Source organism: Belonocnema kinseyi, chromosome 3 (genome assembly GCF_010883055.1).
Source record: "Belonocnema kinseyi isolate 2016_QV_RU_SX_M_011 chromosome 3, B_treatae_v1, whole genome shotgun sequence".
Lineage (NCBI taxonomy): Eukaryota > Metazoa > Arthropoda > Insecta > Hymenoptera > Cynipidae > Belonocnema > Belonocnema kinseyi.
Window position 1 is genome coordinate 16,589,972 of NC_046659.1, and position 14,520 is coordinate 16,604,491.

The following is a 14,520-nucleotide window of genomic DNA, read 5'->3' on the forward strand; positions in this document are numbered from 1 at the left end:
TGTATAGAGCTCCAAGGAGATTATGTTAAAAAATAAAAAAAATTTACCCAAAAAAAATTGTTTTTATACTTCATTCTAAGGACTTATTGAACTACCCTCGTAGCATTTTTTTTTTTTTTTATTGCAAAGTTGAATTCTAGTCGTTATCTGAAGATGATATTCAAAATAATGGAATCTGAACCTCAAATTCTTGAAAAACTTACTTAGGCTCCTGTCACTTTGAGATTGTAAATTTCTACATTCTTTTTCTCGAAATTGGATTGTTTTTAATCATAAATTTGCTTGAAATGCTTCAGCTCAGTGGGGAAGTTGCGTTTTACCTTTAAATGGTGATTTCAATTTTACAGAATGTTATTTCATTCTCTTGAAAAATTCCGGTTTTGTTGCTTATCTTTTTCTGTACTGTAGTCCTTTATTTATGATTGAAAATTAAAATATTACAATGCAAATACAAAATAGCTTTATCATTTGGTTGAAAATAATTTAATTTTGAAGGCATAGTTCTAGCATAGTTTATTGTTTAGTGCCAAACGCTAGTAGGGCCAGAATTGTTCAATTTTTCAGACTTCCAATTTAATGCAATAAATAAGTATGAAAAACTTATTTCAAAGTAAATATAAAAGTTGTTAAAAATGATTTTTAAATTAAAGGAAAATGCTCCTATTACTAGGCAAACTTTTATCAAAAGTATCTCAAATTATTTTTTTCTCACTTAATTTTATTCTTTGAAGGATTCTCTACGAATCTCTCTGGTACTTTTTTGTTTACAACATTTTATTCAGAAATTATACAATCATTAAATTTGAAAATGGATAGTTCTTAATATTTTATATGTTATTTTTTTATCTAAAATACCACACTGCTCAGTCGAACTCAGTTTCATTTATGTTAATTTCAACTTTAAACGTTTCAGTTTTTAAAGTGTCCATTTTTAATGACATAGCTACGTGTACAGAAATTTCGGCACGATTTTCAGGACGAAGGGGCTCTATATACCGACATTTTGGTGCGATTAGCTGGGTTTTTTCGGTACACATACAATTGAGGTGACGGGTGTAACAACTCGACAAGCGCTCGAAACCGCGTAGAAGTATTGTCAACCGGGGAAAATATATCGATAAAAAAAGTGACCGAAACGTAAAACAAAATATACCTTCGTATTCAGCTTGGCGCGGCTGACCAAATTTCTTATGGAACATTTTTATTCGATAATTATTACTCAAGATAAACAATAAAACTTTTAAAAATTTCCGATCAAATATTAATGTTTTGTAAAATACAACTCGCGATTATTCGGCCGTTTGTTGATAAAAATGCTTGAAATTTGTATGAGTAATGAAAATTTGAAGAAAATCGGACGAAAATTGTGGAAATTGCAGCGAGTTCAAGTCAAAACACGCTGCCGCTGCAGTGCTTCGCTTATCGGCCTCTGTTCCGAAGCCACAAAGCAGCAACGGCAAAGAACAACAAAACGCTCAAGCAGCAAAGTGTTTTTACTTCAACTCACTGCCATTTCTACAATTTTCGAAAGATTTTCTTCAAATTTTTAGAAAATCTTTCTCAAAGTCTAGTAAACTAAGGATTATTTACACGTACAGGAAGTAAGCATACTTCATGAATCGAAAATCAGTAACTATCTTCATCCGTTTTTACAGTGACTATTGTTACTCGATTGTCTTTACAGGGAAAGCATTCAGTTATTCTCCCTAAGGACCATTTAGAAGGTGGAATGTTCGGGAGCTTCATATGCACCATGTCTCCAATATTGAATATTAAACTTCACCTTTTGCAATTTATATCTTTGTTGTAATTTTTGATAATACTTAACATACCAACGTTTTTAAAAGTGTTCAGATACACGTTGATTTGTTTACCATCGGAGAACAAGATTATCCTTAAGTTTTAGAACAGAAGATTCAGGAATAGGAAAGGCAGTTAAATTTATTTGCGATTTTTCTGTCCCGATATAGACATCATGCATTCCTGTTACTATTGTCTCTATGGGACAGCGCTGCACATTAAAGTTTGAGCTATAGATTCAGTGAGAAAACTTGATTGAGAGCCTTGATCTAATAAAACGCGAACAAGAAATTCTCTGCCATTACTAAAACGTATTTTAATTCTAGATGTCGGTAACATGGCGTTTTGACTAGCAGTATGATGTGTTTTAGTATTAGAATTAACAGCAGATGTACTTGGTGTCAAATTACAATATGCATTTGACTTATTCGAATTCGAAGAATGCTCTTCTTTGGTCGACAAATTTCAAGATATATAAGATGTAAAGTTGTTGACCAGGGTGTAATATCGACATTCCTCGTCAGTATAAAATATTTCTTTCTACGCAATTTCGCACCTGTGTGATCAAAATACGTAACTTGTAGACGTAAAGACTTAAAAAAGACATACATGGCGACAATTCTTATGAAATTATGTATAAAATATTCAAAAAAGAATTTGACCAATTGGAGTAGTAGTACAAGTAAATGAGTGTCGTGATAATTAAGATAGAAATAAAAATTATGTAAGTTCTTTTATTCGGAGTTATTACCTGTTTGTTAAATTTAATTTGTTGGTTACTGAAATGACTCCGCCTGTTGGACGAAACTAAATAAATATTGAGATTGTTGTTAACAGTGACACAAACCCACACTTATCACATGCCGTCTAGCAGACGGAATGATTACGGCAAGGAATTCAAGCGGCGTATAGACTGTAGGTTGATTCACATTGACTTAATGGTATGTCATGCGCAGTAGATAATAATGTACCACCAAGTCAATGTGAATCAACCTACAGTCTATACGCGCTTAAATTCCTTGCCGTAATCATTACGTCTGCTGGACGGCATGTGATAAGTATTTAAGGATCAAAATTGATTAAATTGTATCAAATTATATAATAACAAATTTCTGAAAGAAAATGAAACTGCAATACATGTTTCTTTATCCATTTCAAATAAACATTTATATTATTTACAATTGATAGACCTGAATTGTGATATATCAATTCAAAAAATAAATATTTACTTCATTGCAAAATTAGGATTAAAATTAATTTATGTGACAAACCTTTAATATTGTCACTAATTTCACAAATGAAATAAGGATTGGCATTGCAAAAGTATTATCATTTTATAGTAATTTGTTATTTTGTAAAAAATTTAAGAATCCCTGCTTCTACTTCATCGGTGTTATGAGAAGTCTTTGCTAAAACAGGGATATGCTGTGAGGAGCAGCGGATAATAGATTTAAATTCATTTTTCTCAGAGCCGCGATTTTACCTGTAGAGAATGAGTGGAGGAAAATAGTACAAAGAGGGCAGTATTTAAGCACCCGACGAAAGTAGTAACTATATATATTGTACATCCACTCCGCCTCATCTAGGTCAGTGGCAAAGCTGCCAGATCGAACCACAAATTGACCCCCACCATACCTACCGTTTGGGAGCCGCAAAAGAGAAGGTGCATGATTACCACTGTAAGTTCGTGTCTAAGCCGAAAATGCATAACTCGAACTTTGGTTTTCTCAGGTTTCCTGCTGCACGGTGATTGCCGATCTGAAAGCTTGGGAAAACTTCGGTGGTCTTCTATTTATATCTCGATCCCGATTTGAAAGAAATGGAAGAAATTGGCGATTTTAATGTTTCGCAGGATTCTTAATTTCATGCATGCGTCGATTTTGAGGTTATATTTTTTTAGGTGCATATAGTATGAATATTATATATATAATTATTATTATTACACCATTACCCCTTTCGGGGTAGGCGTGATTCACTCGGTGGGGGAAAGGAGTAGTGTGTGGGAGGGATAGAGAATTTTCATATTGATCCAGAATTATCGTGTTATTTATGTAAATGACACGTTCGTTCCGCAACACTGCTCCGACCCAGGTTGCTGATCAATCTCTCTAGCAATCACCCCAAGTGAAGATCCTCACAAAGTCGTTGTGTAAGGTTCCCCACTTGGGTCCATTAGTGGCCAATGTCTTTTGTTTCAGACGTCATTCACTCTACTGACACTCTTTTTATTAACTATTTGCCGCCATACTTTCCTGTCCTGGCATACTATTGTTGATGTTAATATCATAAGTATAAAATATTATATTAATTACTAGTTGACTAACTTTTAAAAGAAATAGTTCAACTATCAATACTTTTCTGCAAAAAAAAAATGAATTTTTTAATAAAATACATAAATTTAAAAAAAGGCATGTTTAATAAAATAAATGAATTTTGCACAAAAGAAATTTATTTTCCACCAAGACTAATTTTCTATACAAAAAATTAATGCTTAACCATAGTTAAATTTTCGACAAAAAAGATTAATTTTCTACCAAGAAAGACGAGTATTCAATAAAATACAAAAAATTTCAACTAAAAAAGATAACTTTTCAGCGGACAACAGGATAGTTAAATTTGTAGTTGAAAAAATTAATTTTTACTCAAAAACAAATTGAACCATCAACCAAAAAAAAATACATTTTTAACAAAGTAGTTCCACTTTCAACCAAAAAGATGAAAAAATCGTTAAAATTCATTCAAATCGCTTTAAATTATTGAAATTAATTAAAAATTCCTTGGAATGTTTTAAAACATCCTAAAATATTTAAAATCCTTTAAAAGCTCTTGAAAATTCCTTGCAATTTTAAATATACCGAAAATATTTCAAACCCTTTGAAATCTCATTCTAAATTATTGAAATAAATTGAAAATTCCTTAGAATCTATATAAATATCCTAAGATATTAGTCCAGTCAATTTAGATGTTTTCCCTGCGTAAAATAGTAGCACCTTAAAAATTTGACAGATGGTTCTTCATACCATCTTATAAGATATACGTAAAAAGTAACAGCTGAAAAGCTGTGCTCCCCTCCCAAAATGGCGTACAAATGGCGAAATTCGTGTTTTTTTTTTTTTTGCATCAATCATGGTTTGCACAAAAAGAACGAATCGCACAAAGAAAAGTTGTTAATAAATGTTGTAGAGCATGAAATTCTTGATATTATTACGCAATTCAAACAAAAAAACTTCATTATTTTCCTTGCAAATTGATTATTAAGTAAGATTCTTCTTAGAACTTCAATAATTAATAAACGGCAAGAAATACATTTTTTGGAATGTAAATAGCAGATAATGGTAGTAACCAACGACTCAAAAAGAGCCCGATTCTCAGAATCCGTGTAACTCGACAACTTCTGGGAAATAAGAAAATATACACTCTCGTCAAAATCGTACTTTGCATCGTGACATTACCTAACGCACTTATGCATTCCATAGATTGTCAAAGTTACAAGCTGACGAAACGAGAAAACAATTTGCAACGCACATTTGCCATGATTCGCAAACGCTGTTTCCACATTTTTAATAAACATTCATTAAAAAATAATGTAGTTGACATTTTCACTTGCAACAATATGATTAAAAAATTGCATTAACGCATATTCGAGTGAAGATTATTTTTCCCCTCGATGCGCTCTATTAAATTAAGAAAAGAATGATCAATTTTCATCGAGTAGTTTCGTAGATATAACTACTCGAGCGAGTTTGAAGTCGCTACAGCGTTTCCGTGTGAGCAACGAAACGTGAGAAATCGCTATCCCCTCCCCAGCGTCCTCGGACGTGTGACATTAATGCTCCGCGCAGAGGTCACTTTCACTTGCCTCCCCCCCCCTGATAATGGTTCAAATCGAATATCTCGGGCATACGTGGAAAGGCTTAAGGAACTTTTATCACCTCCAGAAATTTAAACTCTTAAAGTTAATTAGAAGCGGAGATATAAATTGTTTAACAAAAATTACATTCTCCGTTCGTGATTGTTATAAACAACTGAAATCCGTTTTAGATAAGGATAAAATGTTTCATATTTTTAATTAAAATATGCACACTGTACTTATTCGAATTTTTATATTTCTGCTTCTTTTTTTTTTTTTTTTTTTGAAATGAGGATATTTATATGTAAAGATGCATGTATGTATTTAATCTCTCCCTTTTACGTGTTTGAGAGCCTCCGCTCCCTGTACATATGTTTACAATTCCATCCTTAGTCTCCATCCTCTGAAATCGTGTTTCGCTCCCACAAAATATCTTGTGTGAAAAAAATGTCTCGCGCATGTCGCATTCGGGTTTTTAAAAAAAAAATTCTCTTAAGATGGCTTTTTGTCAGGCACATAAAAGAAATTAAATTTTTTGAGTATCTGCGTCATAACCTGATATTTACATGCAGGAGTAACACACCGCATTCCACCCATTTTTGTTATTTTAGTGCAAGCTTTTAAAGTAGTAAAACTTAAAAAATGTTTACACTTTAATTTGTCATACATAAAACCGAATGCCATTGCGAAAAATTTTAATCAAATTAATTTTTCCCTAATCTTTCTTATGCTTGCCATATAAATTTAGGCTGGAAAGACTCCCAGCGCCATCTGGCCTCCACTATTCACTTGATCGTACTAGTGACCTAACGTCGATGCAGGGAGTTGTATATATCAAATCCTTAAAAATCTCATATTAAATTACTGTAATCAATTGAAAATCACTTCGAACCTTTTGAAATACTCTCAAAAAATTCGAAACTTGTTAACATTTTTTTTAATTTCTTTAAATTATAAAAATGAATTGGACATTTCTTGACATCTTTTTAAACATCTCAAATATTTAAAATCCTTTAAAATCTTTTTTTTAATTTTGAAAGCTCTTGAAAATTCCTTGAAATTTTAAAAATACCCAAAAATATTTCAAATCTTTTAAAAATCGTAATAAATTGGAGCCTTGGCTGCAATAACGTTGTATCAACACATATTTTGTATCCATAGGGTTCTATAAATGTAAGTTCCTCTTTTAACTGTTTCTATATTCCATGAAACATAAACACTAAAGTTTAGAATTACAAAAGAACAAAAAAGGCAAAGTTTCGAATTCAAAAGAGCATAAATGCAAAAGGCGAATTTTTTAGTTCCAAAAATTCCAAAAACCTTTCTAAAATTCAAATATTTAAGTTTTGAACAAAGGTAAAAAAAAGATCAATAAATTTTCTAGAATGAATAATAAAATAAATAAATGACTGATAAATAATTATCAGAAATTGTATTTTAAAAATACTGCTTAAATTATTTCTATAATAAAATAAAAATGAAACTTTAAATTAAAATTACACGAATAATTAAGTGTTTTTCTTTCCTTTCTTTTAATGAAAAGACGAGACATTATTTTTGTATTTTTTACAATATATGTAGGACCAAATTTTTAAACGATCTATCCTAATTATTTTTATTCATTAAAATTTGCCGAATTCAATTTTGTAATTTTTTTCGACACTCTTAAGCGACTTTAATTTTCTATTATTATCCTTAAAAAACTCTAAATTAGATTTAGATATGTACACTTACGAGGTAAATTGAAATAAATGGGAAATAAATAGAAGTAAATAACCGCGACTATTTTGACATTTCATTCCGCATTCAATTTTTAAATTTTCGATCGCAGCTCTTCCGCGGAATAGAGAAACTGTTAAAAGAAAAGCTCATATGCATAGAAGTCCATGGAAACAAAATATGTGTTTATCAAACATTATTTCAGCCGAGGCTTCAATCATAGAAATCAATTTAAAATTGCTTGGAATCTATTAAAATATCCTAAAATATATTAATTCTTTCAAGATCTCATATTAAATTGCCCTAATCAATTGAAAATTCCTTGGAACATTTTTAAATACTCTCAAATATTGCAGTTTCTTCAAAATATTTTGACATACCTAGAACTTTTTTTTCAGATTACTAAAGTACTTTGGAATTTTTAAAAATAACCCTCCTAAATTTTTTTAATTCTTTAAAATTCCTTTAAATTCGAAAAATAAATTTAAAATTCAACATCCTCAAATATTTAAAATCATTGAAAATCTTTTAAAATCCCTTAAATTTTTTTAAAGCTCTTGAACATACTTTTTAAAACTTCATATTGAAATTTAGAAAACAGAAAAATTTCAAAACGTTAAATATTGAAATGTTTGTAGATTAGAGTTTTGAAAATGGGATCAATAAAAATTCAAAGCTGATTAAAGCGTTCAAAATTTAATGTACAAAAATTGTCAACTGTTAAATAAGAATAGTTTTCAATTCGATGGGATGCAAGCCTTCAAATTTTGAATTTTAAACTTGGAAGTTTATTTATTAAAAATTAATAATCATACTTAAATTGAAAGCGTTCAAAATTTAAAAGTATTTTTTTCAGAAATAATTTATATAATTTTATAATTATATAAAAAAATGCTTCTGACAGACAAAAGACAGTCTACATTCTAAAACCCTCATAATAACTGATAAATAATCGATCTATCGAGTAATTTTAATGTAACTAGTATTTGCTTTTAAATTAATATGTTTAGCAGAGAGAAACTGTTTCTCCGCTATTTCCATCAATCTTTAAAATATTTTATTATTATTTATTCCGGTCCCAATTTCAATAATTTTTTATGTGGTTTCTATACAATTGCGAAAATATTACAAACATTTCATTATAAAACGTAAAACTATATTTTTTTGTGAGTAAATCTTAAGAAACATTCTGTTTATTTACTATGTTTTCATTAGCATTTTAGTCTTGAAGGTCATTTTAACACTTAGCTTTTAATTGGTTCATTGCTTTGTTGTTGCATTTTTCCATGTTTGTAAGCTCATCATTTGTAAATATTTAGTTCTGATCGTGGACAATATAATCGGCTTGCGGGTTCGATTCCCGCCTCGCACTCTGGAAGAGCCTCGGCGGCCTATGCGGTGAACACTAGCCTAGTAAGGGAGAGTCGTGGGACCGGTACCCCTAGAGAAAAAGGTTTTCTCTAAGTACTTAAAGCTGTTGCTCTAGGTGGTTCGGAACCCACCTTAAACTGTAGGTCCCCCTTCCAACACCTAGTAAGTGTGTGTGAGGGGGGGGGGTTTAAAGGAATAAAGAAGAAGGTGCAAGGAAAATGTAAACCCTTAGGGGACACATTAGAAGCTTCCATATTATTTTCCAATTTAAAATATGAGACAACTATTTTTTTATTTTTCATCAATTACTTTTTTTATGAGCTCAAGCGAGCTATGAAAAAAAAAATTTTTAATTTGTTTCAAAAAGTTGTATCTCTCCAATTCTTTAGAATAAGTTAAAAAAATTCTTTAAACTGCCAAAACAACGTTAATTTTTAGGAAAACTGAAAAAAGTATTTTACGAAAAAGGCCAACTTTACTGGAGATTTTTTATATTAATAGTAATATGAGCGAGACCCTGTGAATTTCATTCTCACTGAACTAAGTATGAAAATTCAGAAATTTTCAATTGCTGACATTTTATAATCAGAATTTTGTAAAACGCAAAGTTTTCTAAATTTCAATCAGAAACTTTAAAAAAAATTGTAAGTATTTTAAATAGTTTTAAAAGATGTCAAGAATTTTTAAATTTATTTTTATAATGTAAAGGAATCTCAAAGAATTAAATAAATTTGAGCAGGGTTATTTTTAAACATTCGAAAGTAGTTCAGAAATCTTTGAAAAAAAGTTCTAGGTATTTCAAAAGATTTTGAAGGATTTGAAAAACTTGAAAGAATTTAAAAAGATTCTAAGGAATTTTCAATTCATTACAGTAATTTAATATAATGTTCTAAAGGATTTGATTTATTTTAGGACATTTTAATAGATTTCAAGGAATTTTCAAATGATTTTATTAATTTGTTAAGAGATTTTAAAGGCTTTGAAATATTTCAGTGTATTTTTAAAATTTCAAGGAATTTTCAAGAGCTTTAAAAAATTTCAAGAGATTTCAAAAGATTTTAAATATTTGAATATGTTTTCAAATATATCAAGTAATTTTCAACTTATTTTTATAATTGAAAGGAATTTTAACAACTTTAGCAGGGTTATTTTAAAAAATTCCAAAGTACTTTAGAAATTTTTAAAAGATGTCAAGGTGTTTCGAAAGATTTTGAAGGTTTCGAAATTTTCACGAGTATTTTAAAACGTTTCGAGGAATTTTCAATTTATTAGAGTTTTAAAGATTTTAAAGAATTTGATATATCTTAGGATATTTTAATAGATTCCAATGCATTTTCCATTGATTTCAATAATTTAATATGAGGTTTTAGAGGATTTGAAATATTTTAGGGTATTTTTAAAATTTCAATGATATTTCAAGAACTTTAAAAAATTTTAAGAGATTTTAAAGGATTTAATTTTCTTAAGGATATTTTAAAACATTCTAAGGAATTTTCAATACATTTCAATAATTTAAAGCGATTTCAAAGAATTATAATGATTTTTTTCATCTTTTCTGATTGAAAGCGGAACTACTTTGTTAAAAATTTAGTTTTTTTTTGTTGATGACTCATCAATTTAGTTTGAAAATTTTATTTTCTGAAAATTAACTATTTTGTAGAAATTTTCTTTTTGTTTTTGATTAAAAATTAATTTTTTGTAACTACAAATTTAACTATTCTATGTTTCGTTGAAAAATGATCTTTTTTAGTTAAAAAATTTTGTATTTTATTGAATACTCGTCTTTCTTGGTAGAAAATTAATCTTTGTGGAAAATAAATTTCTTTTGTGCAAAAATCATGTATTTTATTAAAAATGTCTTTTTTACATTCTCATCAGAGAAGGTAATAGATTTGTGTAAAGTTTGCCCCCCCCCCTCCAGTTTTTGTCAAATGTCCACGTTTTAAGACCCCCTGAATCCGAAGAACAGGTTTTTACGAATGTGTCTGCCTGTCGGTGTCCATTTGTGGTAAAAATTCAAAAAATGGGCAAATTTTGAATATTTTTGAGACCCTTTTTTCAAAATTCAAAAATTCTCTGTACGGTTATTCATAGTATACAAAAAGATGAATACATTTATGGGAATAATATAACATTTCAGGGATAAGCCCGAGTGCGAAGCACGAGATACGTGATGAGAATATGTTCGATAAAACCGAAGGAGCTTTAACAAAAGAGAATTCACAATCACCAAATTACTATGGCCGATACTTTCACCTTTAGTTTTAAAAAGTCTATGCAGAAAGATCCAACGCTTAGCGCGAGAACCAACAGTCGCGCGCCCTAGGCGCGCTCAAACTTATGAGCGCAGCGATTTTTTTAAATATACAATTCAGCTTTTTGGATGAAAATTTAACTTTTTGTTTAAAAAATAAACTATTTTGTTGGAAACAATTAAAATTTATATTTTTTATTTATAAAAAATTCATATTTTTGCAGAAAACAATTGATGGTTTAACCATTTCTATGGATATTCATACTATATATACCTACAAAAATATAACCTCAAAATGGACGCAAGCATGAAATTAAGAATCCTGCAAAACATTAAAATCGCCAATTTCTTCCATTACTTTCAAATCGGAATCGAGATATAAATCGAACACCGCCCAAGCTTTCAGATCGGCAATCATCATTTAGTAGGAAACCTGAGGAAACCAAAATTAGAGTCGTGAATTTTCGGCTTACACATAAACTTACAGTGGTAATCATGCACCTTCTGTTTTGCGTTTCCCAAACGGTAGGTGTGGTGGGGGTAAATTTGTGGCTCGATCTGGCCAGTGAACGGGATGCTCCTGACCAAGTGAGGCTACCCTGACCGGGCTGACCAACGACCTACTTTCTGGTCAGGTACCTGTGAGCTTGGGCAAACCATCCCTGTTTTCAGGGGTTTTTTGTTAAAAAATGGCAAAAAATTTGAGATTAAAAAATTTTGCAATCGGTTTTTTGAAAGTAATATATTTGGAATCTACGTATTTTTCCGATTCCAAAGACATGTAATTTGTCTATAAAGGTTGAAAATTTGAAAGGTATTTAGTATTAAATGGAATATTAGGCTGACGTTTCTTGATATTAAACTCCGTCAAATATTTAGCTTTTTTAGACAAGTAATATATCATTGGAATCGAAAAAATTCGTAGATGCTGATTAGGCTATTTTTAAATTGCTAGCTGAAAAAGTAATAGTTTTTAAACTTCCTTACTTTAACATGCATGTAGACACAAGACCCCCGCTGGTGTAAGCTCACTCACACTGAGGTCCATGAATAGACCGAAAATTAGTAGACAAAGTTAAGTCGGTGCGGGTCTGACCGTAACTGAAAATTGAGCAAAAAGTTTGCCGACGGCTGATCTAGGTGTATAACATCTTTGCCGATAAGAATCCACCTAGCGTTGTATTTTGCAATTAAAGCTATTGTGATATTACAATTCAGCCGATAAATTTACACACGAAAATGTAAAATTCATTATGCAAAAAAATATAATAAAATTTATTAGGGCAACAGGTTTCGAACACTCAAATCTCAAACTTCGTACAATTTCATGGAGATTGAAGAAACACAAGCCGGACACGTTACCACCTACCTAAAATACATAAGATACTATGGGTATTTTTTTGAAGTTGAAATATTTTGTAACAAAAATTTGAAATATACGTTTTGAATAACCGCATTTTTCCGTTCCAATAACAGAATAGGAAAAACAATTTTTTTGGCAACCAACTATTAGAATCTTTAGTTGAACGATAAATGAATTGGTTTTATGAGGCCAAAATTTAAAATTGTTACTTTTGTTACCATGATGTCTCCAATATGGGTCTGTCACAATATATCACAATGATCATATTTAACGAGAAGTTGGAAATGGGTAGTGATTTGACCAACATTATTCTTCTTTCTAGTCATAGGGGTGCCTTCCCGACCCTACGAAACTTTGGAAAAGGGTAGGGTTTTTACAAAATTATTTTTGTGACCTGTCAAAGGATTGTTTCTGGCCATTTGTACGTTTAAAAGCACCTAAACGGTGAGTTAAATATGGTAATTCTGATATCGTGACAAACCCATATTGAAGTTATTGTAGAAACAATAATTTTAAACTTCTTTCAGGTCAAATCGCTTCATTTACCGTTCAGTTAAAGATTCTAATAGTTTTTTGCAGAAAAATACAATTTTTCCAGCCAAAAAACAGGCGAAGCCCCTATTCTGCAATTGCACCCAAACTTGAACATGGCTGTCAATTTCCTCGCGTTAAGAATCAAAATGCTCAAAAATTACAGAAGGCATCGATAAACAACGAAAATAAGAGAAGCTTTCGTATTCACATATTATTTGATTAATTATTCTAAATTTTCAATTAATTATAAATCAAAAATCTTACAGTTTCCTTCAGGGTAAAATTCAAGATATTTGGTAAAATTAAAAATCTCGATGTCATTTTCAATCGCAGGAAAGTATTTTTACACGCTGCGACTGAATTTTCCACTTCTGAATGTGAAGTTCGTACGAGGGAATATGTAATTTTGTTTGGTTTTGTTTAATTTCGTTTTTTCAAGTGTGTAATATTACAATGCTGTTCGACGGTCCATTTATTTACATCGCTAGAGGATGTAATTTTACACACTTTTGTGAAATCACACAGTGAAGTGTATAATATTTACAATGAAACAATACGTAATTTTCCGAAACTATGTAATTTTACACAAATCTTTTTTTACAGTGTATATTCATGCTCTGAATTAACATTTTCCCGAATTGCGTCCTTTATTTTAACTTTTAAATTTAAATGCAAGGAAAGCCTTACAATTGTATGTATTTGTTCATGCAAAATTGAGTGTTCCCACTGTTTCAAGATAAAATACCTGTAAGAATGCAGATCTTGTTTCCGGATGACTAGCAAGACACTGGAGTAAGGCTAAAGCATTGCAGACACGGTTGCTCTGATGTGCGGTAAGAGTTGCGGGGTTAATAGCCGGATATATATTTATAATTTCTTGTAGTAATGAAGCTGCAGTACCAAAAGAGTGCCAAAGCATCGGAGCCAAATCCGGAACTACTTCCCTTTTTTTGCTAAGCATTTCCAATGCATTTCCTCTTGTTTCGGGGTTCGACAATTCGACAATCCATCCATAAATTTTTTCACGATCAACCGTAGCTTGTAGTAATGCTGGACTTTGTTGCGTACTCATTTTCTGATCATGAACTTACAGCATATACTTATGAATCATAGGAACATGCAAGCACATCATCAATATTTGTTGAAAGCAAAGCAAATTCAAAATATATTTCATATTACAAATAAATAATTACGGAGACTATGCATGCGAGCGACAACAAACATGCTGCGTTCACGGCAGGCTCGGTCAACTGTGAACCACATGATCCAAGAACCTATGGTCTCGCCACGCGCAACTAAAAAAAAATGAACCAATCAACTGGCCCATAGATATTCGTAAAATTACCTCCATTTTTAAAAGGACGTTAGGTGGGAGCTTAAACCATAGTGGTGGCACTCCCCTTGCTCAAAGATATTATAAACGTAGATGCGGTGCGAGCTTAGTTACCCGCTATAAATATAGACGGCGCGTCCGGCAATTTACCTCATCGACTTCTTTTGCTAAAAAGAATATTACCAGAATTATAGCGTTTTCAACAAATTAAAAAAAAATACCAAAATGAAAATTGTAAACTAACCAGCGCGAGACTTGAAAAAAAAAACTCGAGAGAAGAAAAACGTTGCTTTTTG

The 14,520-nt window shown here is 30.8% G+C and overlaps 1 protein-coding gene across 1 annotated transcript in view; it reads right to left on the reverse strand.

The window, feature by feature from the left end:
• The window catches only part of LOC117169454 (CCR4-NOT transcription complex subunit 9), a 61,850-nt gene extending 47,887 nt beyond the window's left edge, over nucleotides 1–13,963 (reverse strand). Inside the window, exon 1 of the mRNA XM_033355836.1 lies at nucleotides 13,637–13,963. Within this exon, the coding sequence (XP_033211727.1) occupies nucleotides 13,637–13,963 (327 nt within the window). The remainder of the gene's footprint in view (nucleotides 1–13,636) is intronic.
• Nucleotides 13,964–14,520: the final 557 nt, after the last annotated feature.